Source organism: Pseudophryne corroboree, chromosome 6 (genome assembly GCF_028390025.1).
Source record: "Pseudophryne corroboree isolate aPseCor3 chromosome 6, aPseCor3.hap2, whole genome shotgun sequence".
In the NCBI taxonomy this organism is placed as follows: domain Eukaryota; kingdom Metazoa; phylum Chordata; class Amphibia; order Anura; family Myobatrachidae; genus Pseudophryne; species Pseudophryne corroboree.
This window is the reverse complement of record NC_086449.1, coordinates 628835844-628847277: the sequence shown is the minus strand read 5'-3', so window position 1 is coordinate 628847277 and position 11434 is coordinate 628835844. Positions and strand designations below refer to the sequence as shown.

General features: G+C 34.0%; 1 protein-coding gene and 1 long non-coding RNA gene across 2 annotated transcripts; one reads left to right on the top strand and one right to left on the bottom strand.

Moving 5' to 3' along the window:
- Positions 1-262: 262 nt before the first annotated feature.
- Positions 263-7147, top strand: LOC134933142 (serine-rich adhesin for platelets-like). The gene is made up of 6 exons (XM_063928119.1): positions 263-726; positions 1447-1524; positions 2975-3439; positions 3542-3730; positions 3893-5793; positions 7062-7147. The coding sequence occupies exons 1-5, from the start codon at positions 273-275 to the stop codon at positions 5782-5784; spliced, it is 3078 nt and encodes a 1025-aa protein (XP_063784189.1). The 5' UTR covers positions 263-272; the 3' UTR covers positions 5785-5793; positions 7062-7147.
- Positions 3423-10582, bottom strand: LOC134933143 (uncharacterized). The gene is made up of 5 exons (XR_010179621.1): positions 10514-10582; positions 9558-9637; positions 7042-7134; positions 6130-6279; positions 3423-5602 (listed from the first exon to the last, which is right to left on the bottom strand). It is a non-coding gene; the product is annotated as an uncharacterized LOC134933143 (long non-coding RNA).
- Positions 10583-11434: the final 852 nt, after the last annotated feature.

The window sequence follows — 11434 nt, the reverse complement described above, 5'->3', positions numbered from 1 at the left end:
CGCGTTTCTGGACTATGCTGTCCCTTTTTCAAGGTCTATATCAGGTTTGAATAATTTTAACATTGATGGGGAGAAACAGATGGTTTACTACCATCGATGGATGTTTCAAGGCTAGTGAATTATTTGGCATCTAAGTATCAGTGCATGGCTCCAGATAAATTGAAAACATAATTCTTAATTAATAAATGATTAATAGAAAAAAATTATAGAACATATATATAGAATTATTTAGTAAATCTTTGTCTTTATTTATATTGTATTAGTTTTAAAAAATGGCAGAGGGTGGTAGCAGAAAACGAACCTCACTTACTCAAGATGAAGCTGAAACATCTCACAGTCAGAAGAGTCACAGTGATGCTTCTCATGATGAATATGAATCTCCTGATGAAGGAAGCATCCACAGGGCCCCAAAGTTCACAGATGATGAAACAGACACCCTCATTGACCAAGTTATTCATCATACATGTCAGCTATTTGGTCCCGAAGCTTTTAATGTACACCAGAAATTTAAAAATAATACTTGGGAAGAAATAGCAAAATCTGTGTCTACAGCTCGAGATATACATCGAACTCCTGAAAGCTGCAAAAAGAGACTACGTGACTGTAAGAGGAAGACAAATCATAAAATAAAGTGTAGAAGAAAACTCCAAAAGGTTTGGGAGAAAAAACTAGAAGAGCACTTTAGAATGGTACAAGATGACGAGAGGCCACCCACTGGTTCCCAGGGTAACTATTTTACAAACTATAAATATGTATATAACTATATCTAGATAGATAGATAGATAGATAGATATATTAGCGTATTGTCCATGAAAAATATCAATCCACCAGATGTGTGTGTGTCTATATCTATATACACACAAACATAGGTGGAGTATGCCATATCCCAATATCAATCAATAAAAGAAAAAATTTTAACACATATATTTTAATGGGAGAGTAAGATAGTGAAAAATTTGTTTTATGATGGCAAATGTGAAAATATTTATTTTAATACACAACATTATAAAGAAAATTACATAAATTGACCTTCAGGCTGTTTGTATAATGTGTATATGAAACAAATTAATTGTGTAAATATACACACACTTTGTTTAATGCACAAAGTATGTTAAAAAATTGTATAAAATGACCTTACGGGTTTGTGTATAATGTGTATATTAAACATAAATGCACTCTGTGCTTCAATTTGGACACCATCGCCATGCGATCTCATTATGATATGCAGTTAGTACAAATACTTTCAAATTGTATATCCAAAATAGTACCTGAACCCATCATTTAGGATAAGGTATACTCAATGTGTGTGTGTGTGTGTGTGTGTGTGTGTGTGTGTGTGTGTGTGTGTGTGTGTGTGTGTGTGTGTGTGTGTGTGTGTGTGTGTGTGTGATATTAAAATGTTTAGTAACTGTAATATTTTTATTTTATTTTTTATATTTGCTAAAGAACTTAAGGTTGCTCAAGAAAAAAATCAAAAGAAAACACATAAGAAAAAGCAGAAGAATTTGGAAGAGCAACAGTCTGGTAAAAAATTTAAAACAAAAGTAAAAACGTTACAACTAAACAGTAAATAATGTTTGCAATATTGTATGATGTTATATCGTGAGTTAGATAATAAATAGTTTATGTAAGATATTTCAAAATATAGTGCATATGAAAACATATACTGTTAATTTCTTTGTTCTATTGAGCCAAAATAAATACTTTGGTCATAATTAAAAATCAATGTAATTTTTTTTTTTAAATACATATATAATTATTAGCTGAAAAAATAGTTCATTGCTAAGTAAATGCTAGTATAATCAAAATAAATTAATTAAATTAAAATCTCTTACTTATGTCTCTCGTTTTATCAACGAGATATACCAAAAGTTAACTGATTACTTTGTAATTGATTATCAATAATTACACTTATAAAGGACATTCTACGAACGCTGCTGCCGCCAATGGTTAAAATTGCAGGCGCAAAGGAGAATTATGCCATTCTTTATCAGCCCAATCCTGCTGCTGATGCTACTCTTCTAAATGCTGTAAATGTGTGGACTACAGGCAACCCTCACTATGTTATATATGTAAGATATCCGAACTTAATTTTTTAATGTAGGAGGTCATTAGGTAGATAAACATTGATTGGGCTACTAAAAATCAACATTTATTATGTAGACATGGTCATTAGATTGACATGAGAAATAAGTAGACCTGAGTCCAACCTTTTTTAATTTAATTAGTTATTTTTCTTCCTATTTAAGGATCAACTTGGACAACAATTGGGAATGGGAACCTGCAAATAATACAGCGGTAGCTGAGCTAGGCACCTTACACAACACATCACTTAACGAGGAATGTGAGAACAAAAACAGAATTAAAAACCCATGTTGAAATTTTTTACTATATAACTAATTACCGACAACCCTTCTCCATACACTTATGTCTTGTCACTATTCATCCACGCAAGGCCGACCAGTAATGATTTTTAACTGTCACCCCCTTACCGGCCACACAGATAAGTGTTAGAGCTTTGTATTAGACTCACATTATTTTTTTACAGATTTTTAGTCAAATATTTCCACAGTGTGCTGTAAATTGCTACCTACTTTCCTGAGTTAGCGTTGAACCTAAAAACATACACACATGCTATCTAGCATCTTATTCTAATTTTATAAACATGCCCTCCTACTGTAAAATAATATTGTGCTAGCTATAATGTTTTACCCTATGTTGTAGAAATAATTCAAAAATTGGATTATAAGCTATATTATTGAGCCATAAAGGCTTTTTTCTGTTGTAATAAAATAATAATAATAAATATAATAAAATATTATATGTATTAAAAAATATTACTATAAAAATATAAGTAAATACATTTTTGAGGTATGCTTTACACAGTTTTATAATGCTAGAAATATTGTAATGTCTATAAAATATTATGTATTTATATGTATGAAATGTTAAATATACCTATTATTTATTTCAGGTTCCTTTACAACAATTTCAAGGAAAGTTTCTTTTTCTGAAACAAAAACAGTTATGACAGACAATTTTCCTTCAACTGCGGATGAACCATCAGTGATGCCACATATTTTAACATTGGACAATCCTTCCATGGTGGACGAACCATCAATGCTGCATCATGATGCAACAGCGGACCATGCTACCATGTTGGACCAACCATCAATGCTGCAACATACTTCGACAGTGGATGATACTTCCTTTGTGGCCGAACCATCAATGCTGAAACATTCGGCAAGAGTGGATGATCATTCCACGGTGGACCAAACATCAATGATGCAAGAATATTCTTCTGTGGTTCACAGTTCCACTACGGTAGAGACTTCCACGGTAAATGAAACATCCATGAGGCAAGAACAATCAACAATGGATGATCCTTTCATGGAGGATGAAAATTCAACCATGCTAAACCCTTTAATGTTAGATAAAGGTATTTATTTTAATCAATATAAATAAAATTTACTATCATTGATATTCAATATGGTTAAAAACTATGTTTAAGATGAATGGTATTTATCTATTATGTTTTAAGCCATAGAAAGCAACATGGTGACTGCCACACAGACACAGGATAACATTAATGAGGAGCCTGTATTGCACAGCCAGAAAAGTAATATTGATACAGAAGATACCAACCAGGTGGAATTGAATGCAGAGACTGCACATTCTAGTGTAATTGACCATGGTCTTCAAGACCAATTCCTGGACTCTACAAATCAAGGTAAATTTTTTTAATGTATAAAACATAGATTTTAATGAGATCCACTATCATTAATAGATACTGGTTTTTTTATAACTTGATTTTTTGGTTCTTCTAACTATACTTAATAAATTGTCTGTAAATTGATGTATTAACTGTACCTAGAACTTTTTATACACACAGAATGTGAAGTTAGCAGATCACAAACCATTAGCCAACAGGATTCTTTAAAGGAAGCCATGCAGCTAATTGAGAGGAATAGAAATGAAGAAATGAAAAGAATTGAACATCAAATAAATCAGCTGAATAATAATATACAGATTCTCAACACAACACAAAGACAACAGAATCAAGCACTTGTCACTCTTGCAAATTTTTACGATCATCTTGTTTCATCACAGAATGTGGCAGCAATCAACTACCAACAGATGCAGCACAGTATAAATCAAATGCTAGCATGGCAGTATGAGACTATTACCATCACACGCATGATTTCCACTTTCATGCAACTGTTGACAGAAGAAAGACAAAGAATGTCCAGATCAGATAATCCTTCTTGTATATCCAATGCTACAGCAGGAACCTTTGTATCCAGCTGTACACGTGGAGACTATGTAACAAGCTCTACACACAGAGAGTATGCAACGAGCGCTGCACCTGGAACCTATCTATACACCACTTTACCAGGAGAATCTGTATCCACCCCTGCAGCAGGAACAGATGTATCCACCACTTTACCAGGACCCTATGTATCCACCACTGCAACAGTAACCTATGTATCCACCACTTTACCAGTATACTCTGTATCCACTGCTGCAGCAAGTACCAATGTTTCCACCACTTTAACAGGACCATATGTATCCTACACTTTACCAGGACCCTATGTATCCACCACTGCAGCAGGACCCTATCTATCCACTACTTTAACAGGACCCTATGTATCCTCGACATTATCAGGACCCTATGTATCCATACCTGCAACAGGACCCTGTGTATCCTCCACTTTTGCGGGACCCTATGTATCCATCCCTGCACCAAGACCCTATGTATCCACTACTTTAACAGGACCCTATGTATCCTCGACATTATCAGGACCCTATGTATCCATACGTGAAACAGGACCCTGTGTATCCTCCACTTTTGCAGGACCCTATGCATCCATCCCTGCACCAAGACCCTATGTATCCACCACTGCAACAGAACCCTATGTATGCACGACTGTAACAGGACACTATGTATCCTCAACTTTAGCAGAACCCTATGTATCCATCCCTGCATCAAGACCCTATGTATCCACTACTTTTACAGGACCCTATGTATCCTCAACTTTAGCAAGACCCTATGTATCCACCACTGCAACAGAACCCTCTGTATCCACGACTGTAACAGGACACTATGTATCCTCAATTTTAGCAGAACCCTATGTATCCATCCCTGCATCAAGACCCTATGTATCCACTACTTTTACAGGACCCTATGTATCCTCCACTTTAGCAAGACCCTATGTATCCACCACTGCAACAGAACCCTCTGTATCCACGACTGTAACAGGACACTATGTATCCTCAATTTTAGCAGAACCCTATGTATCCATCCCTGCATCAAGACCCTATGTATCCACTACTTTTACAGGACCCTATGTATCCTCCACTTTAGCAGGACCCTATGTATACAACAACTTACATGGAGACTATGTATCCACTGCTTATAGAGGCCTCAATGTATCCACCACTGCACCAGGGCCCTATTTATTGAAGCCAAAACCAGGACACTCAGAATCCACTACTGGACAAATTGCCTCAGAATCCCCCGCTGACTCAGGACCCTCAGAATCCACCGCTGCACCAGGAAAGTATAAATCCACCGCTGCACCTGTACCCTCTGAATACAGCCCTGAAAACACAAATTTGAGAAGCATAGCTGTAGCATCAGAAGTGCATTCAAGATTGCAATTGGCTTATCGACCTAGCTCAAGCTATGATGAGAATATGGATCTTCGAGTAAGATTAGAGCGTGCAAATATTCAAATTCAACATTGGAAGAGAAAGGAAGCTAACGATGAGGATGAAGCTTAAATATTAAAGGTAATGAATAAATGTATATAGATTGCATTATCAGATAACTAAATATGGTGAGACATATGTGCTATGCTTTTTTTGAAAAACGTAACATAAAAAATGTGTTTCCTCAAGATAACAAATGTGCCCTACTCAACGATCATCATCCTGCACTTAAAAAATCCTACATATAACACTAACATTTATTATTTTTAATTAGTTTTAGCCATAGGCTTCTTATTCAAATTGCGAGTTGGAATCACCAAACTCAATAGGAAACTAAGTTAATCCTACATTGATTTTCTATTGTAATTTTGTGTATGGTTTGTAAATTTTTCAAAAAAAAAACATCATTTGATTTACTTTGGATACAGTCTTAGCAGAGTGTTATAGGCTACAAGTTTAGACATCACAAGAGTGGAGTATAAGCAAAATGCTGGCATGTAGCATACAAATATATTTGTTTTATGTAGAGGACCAGAGCTCTGGAAACACACATGTAGACAAAGTTGCCTGAAATATAAAAGGAAAACAAATAAAAAAAGAGTAAAGACATAAGGAAGAAGAGTGTTAAACAGGATATAATAAACTTTTAAATATATGTAGATATTTTTAAGTTATTTGGACAGAAATCTGTCCCTGAAGAAGGGGATTTTTAACAAAACATGTAGGCAATAAAGGGACACTTTTTGCATCATTGAATACGGCAGTGTGAGTGCAGCCGATTACCTTTCATCTACATAGTCATCTTATGCCAAGCTGACGAGGAGGTCACTGCAGCATATTGTATTTATTGTTTGGAGCACAGTACAAACTGACACTATATATATATATATATATATATATATATACACATACATCAAACATCGGCACCGCAGACTAATAAATTAAACTCAGAAATACGGCATTGCTTTGTCAAAGAAATGCATTCTTTCAGAATGTATTTTATTAGTCAGTAGTGCTTCCATTGAATGGGGATTTTTGGAATATTTTGGGGTTGTTTGGACATGATAATTTTGTCTGTGCCGTGAAACATAATTTATGATGGAACCCATTACTATAGTGCTTGTATATCTTTAACTTAACCATTGTTAATACCAATGATGGAAAAATCTTCGGTGCACTACTGATCTAGAGTCACAATGAGAAATATATATTGTAATATTTTATTATAATTAGGGTTGTTACCTTTAAACCTTGCATTTCTTTTAAAATGAAGACTACAGTTAAAGATAAGGTGGACAAAAGTATGGAAATTAACTTTCAAGAACTTACCTGTTTTACTTCATTTTTAGATATGTCACAAACGGTCTTGCGAGCCAGGGTGAAGGAACTGAAGACAGAGGGATACAGAGTCATCCATGTGTCCTGTTTGAAAAGACAAATCGATAATAGGAATATACTTTCTGAGATACTTCAAGTCGTGCATTCCTGAAAATGTTCTAAATTTATTTTGTTTTGTTTTGGTTTGTTCATGTTGGTGGGGTTCACATACTAATATGTTCAAGATAAAAATAGAGAAAATATATGTACAGACACATATTCCATATTACAGTGATTGTTCATGCATATATATATATATTATATTCTAATAATATCCCAAAAAAATTAATGCAAGTTTTGTATTGTTAATAATTTGCATTTGCTTAACAATGCATTTATATATTATAAAAATATATACAAAAGATTGGCGCTCTACAATACACACACTATATGTGGTTGGATTCAGGCGGCTGCTCACCAGTTGTGGGCGGGCTGCCCCAACAATGGATCAAAGTGAGTGTGAAAAAAGAAAGAGTGGGAGCGCAGAATGAATACAATATATTGTTTTATTTAAAATATTAATATGTCATCCACATAAAAATGCAGTACATGAACTAGCCTAAGAACAAACAATTGATATTATATAAATGTAAACGAGACTGCCATATCTCCTGAACAAATATGAATAAAAAACCTTTAATAAACCCTAGTTAGGGCTGCATTAATGCTTCATGAAAATCAGCCGTGCGTCCACGAGCTGAAATGATTGTAAAAAGGAGACTGCTAAAAAGTGCCTCTGTTATAAGTCACTGTCCTCCTTATACACAATAGAATCTCATTGGTAGAGAGTGTCCCAGTACTGGACTTGCGGACAACCGTGCTGTAGTATTATGTGGCAAATGGATAGTGATGGTCAAATTCAATTTGTGGTATATCACCTGATGTAGAAGCCTCTCCGTCAAAGGCGCTGTACTGAGCCGGGTTTGCAGCGGCTCTGTGCAGTGAACGTACAGCTGGTCTCGTCACCGGTGTACCATCCAGATGAACACGGTTGTTTAATTCTGCTGAAGGATGCTGTACCAGTCTGGATATGCAACAGTGTAAAGAGACTGGAGCAGCAGATTCTCCGTCCGCTGGTGTAAAAATCCGTATTAATTGCGGCTACGGTCCACTCGATGCATGCGGCTCACAGGGTGTCAGGAGAATATAGCAGTCCAAATGAGGTCCTTCAAAGGAGTACCTTTGAAATGAAATGAAATTCATTTCCTTCTGATGAAACGGCCAGCGTTGTGGGACGAGAAACGCGTTAAGGTACTCCTTTGAAGTACCTCATTTGGACTGCTATATTCTCTTAACACCCTGTGAGCCGCATGCATCCAGTGGACCGTAGCCGCAATTAATACAGATTTTTCCACCAGCGGACGGAGAATCTGCTGCTCCAGTATTTTTACACTGTTGCATATCCAGACTGGTACAGCATCCTTCAGCAGAATTAAACTACCGTGTTCATCTGGATGGTACACCGGTGACGAGACCAGCTGTACGTTCACTGCACAGAGCCCCAGCAAACCCGGCTCAGTACAGCGCCTTTGACGGAGAGGCTTCTACATCAGGTGATATACCACAAATTGAATTTGACCATCACTATCCATTTGCCACATAATACTACAGCACGGTTGTCCGCAAGTCCAGTACTGGGACACTCTCTACCAATGAGATTCTATTGTGTATAAGGAGGACAGTGACTTATAACAGAGGCACTTTTTAGCAGTCTCCTTTTTACAATCATTTCAGCTCGTGGACGCACGGCTGATTTTCATGAAGCATTAATGCAGCCCTAACTAGGGTTTATTAAAGGTTTTTTATTCATATTTGTTCAGGAGATATGGCAGTCTCGTTTACATTTATATAATATCAATTGTTTTTTCTTAGGCTAGTTCATGTACTGCATTTTTATGTGGATGACATATTAATATTTTAAATAAAATAATATATTGGATTCATTCTGCGCTCCCACTATTTATATATTCTAATTGTATTTGCAATAATATTTGAATAGATTACCAATCGGAACATATTTGTGTGTTTAATGTACACATTACACAATTTTGCTTCCAAACTCGTAAAATAGTAAATTTTTAATATTGATATATAAAAAATTGGAATTCTAAATTAAAATTATGAAGGTAAGGATGGGATCAGATTAGCAAATATATATGGTTCTTTGATGGCGTAAACCATCTAGCCAATTGACGCTATCATCATTTCCCATGTTTCCCTCAAAGACATACACGCGTATGTATTTCCCACATATTGCGTCATTTAAGTTTTAGGGTGCTGTAAGTATGAGGAATAATAATAAAAACAATAAGCTAACATAGTATTTTCAATGAATAAAACTTTTATTTTCTAAAGGGTGAACTTTGAACAGGTTAACATATTATAACTGGTAATAGATTTATAAATAAATCTTGAAAAAAATATATTGTATATGTTTCTATAATAAAGATTAATAAGAATAATATCACCGCATCAGATTATGTTATGTAGGATCAAGATGGTTTTCATATTCTTTGTTGTGGATTCATTGTGGATCAAGTTTCTTTTCCTGTATTGAAAAAATAGTCATACACTGTGTGCACAAACAATGATGATTCAATAAAAAAATTTAAAAAATGAACTTTTTTTACGTGTTTTCTATATAATAATATAAAAACAAAAAAAATTTTTTTTTTCATATTTGTTAATCTAAGAGTAATCGTTTTTTATTTTACATTAAGGGAAAAAATCTGTCAACTTTAATACCCAAACATTGAGAGATATTACACTGTTTTATTCGTATTGTATAATTTTCTTATTGTACTATATTTTGGTAAATATACACAGTTTCTGAAGAAGATGTGGAAATACTATTGCCATCCTAATCTGACAGTGTTTATATTAATGATGGATAAAAATTAAGAACATTTTATTTTTGTTATTGTTTCAAATAATTCAATAGGAAAATGTTAAATATATTGCTGTCATAACAATATAGTTAAATATGATATTTTTTCAAATAAATATATTCAGTTGAATAATATTTTATTGTTATGTAATATTAACAATAGAGAGTGGATCCTTACTAGGCATTTCCAAAGTTAGAGATATGGTCCTGTGTAGTAATATATATATTAGTGTATAGGTAAAGCAAATATGTTCATTTTAGATATGTTAATATTTTTAAAGGTACATGATTCCAGGATTCATGTTAGAAGTACAATTTAGTTTAGAATTATAATTAAATTAAAAAAAAAGGAATGAATCTAAAAATGAAGATATGGATATCAGACATTTCAAAGGTCATAACAGTTAACAAGATTATGTAAGAAATAAATTAAAAATATTATTTAATGTATGTAATATGTTTTGTTAAGAGCTGATTAAAGTACGTAAACAGGCTAAATATAAAAATGCTAAAAACTGTTTCAATAGGTATAGTTACCGCAAAACCAAATAATGAGGAGTCCTAATCAGCGGATTGCAGTTGATTGGAAGGGCAAACAAGATAACTAGTTTAGGTTAAAAAAAAATATAATTAACAATGTCAAGATTAAACTATTACATTAGAACAGATGATTAAGGTACATAAATAGAAGACAAATTATCTACATCAAATTGTTTTAAAATGCATATTACCTGGAAAGTAATAAGGAGAAAAAATCTTCTTTGGCTTGCAGATGATGATTGGGAGGTCAGAACAGTAAACTAATTTAAAAAAATTGAGTAAATATATTAGCACTGCAGAAAAGTTAGCAAATGTTTAGAATAGTTGATATGCACTTTGAAATTGTATACAATTTAGAGAGCAATATTAAGGGGGGTACTCATGGAGAGATCCATGGCTAAAATCTAATCAATCTGACTAGATTGATTAGATTTTCTGCACATATCACTCGTGTGTAGCCCCCTCTGCGATAGCGATGCGCGGTGACGAACATCGCTATCGCTGCTGCTAGATTGAGCCTGCATGCAGACCATTACAGTTACATCAATTTAGAGTTAGTGTCTACTATACTATATTGACATTTGTGTGCTAATAAATTCTTTATAATTTAAAAAAATAATCAAATTTAAGGGAAGGGGGTATTGCTTGTTTGAGAAATGAGGTGTAACAATGTAAGATTGTTATTAACCAATCATAATATTTAGTATGTTACATGCACAAGAAAACATTAAAAATTTAATTAATACCTATCAGTGTTTTGCATTTTTACAGTTTATACATAAATTAGAATTTATCTCATTGTGTTAAAAACAGTTATTTCATAAGGATAAGGCCAGGATAAAACAGCATGTGTCTAAATCAGTTATGGAACCACAGCATACAGCATGCCTTTAAACTTTTTTTTTATTATAGTGATGC

Bases quoted from the DNA above. Each gene is read 5' to 3' on its own strand.
- LOC134933142 (XM_063928119.1), top strand. From the start codon at position 273: ATGGCAGAGGGTGGTAGCAGAAAACGAACCTCACTTACTCAAGATGAA. The intron at 1,525-2,974 runs GTAAAAAATTTA...TATTTATTTCAG, and splicing joins TTTGGAAGAGCAACAGTCTG to GTTCCTTTACAACAATTTCA. The intron at 3,440-3,541 runs GTATTTATTTTA...TTATGTTTTAAG, and splicing joins CCCTTTAATGTTAGATAAAG to CCATAGAAAGCAACATGGTG.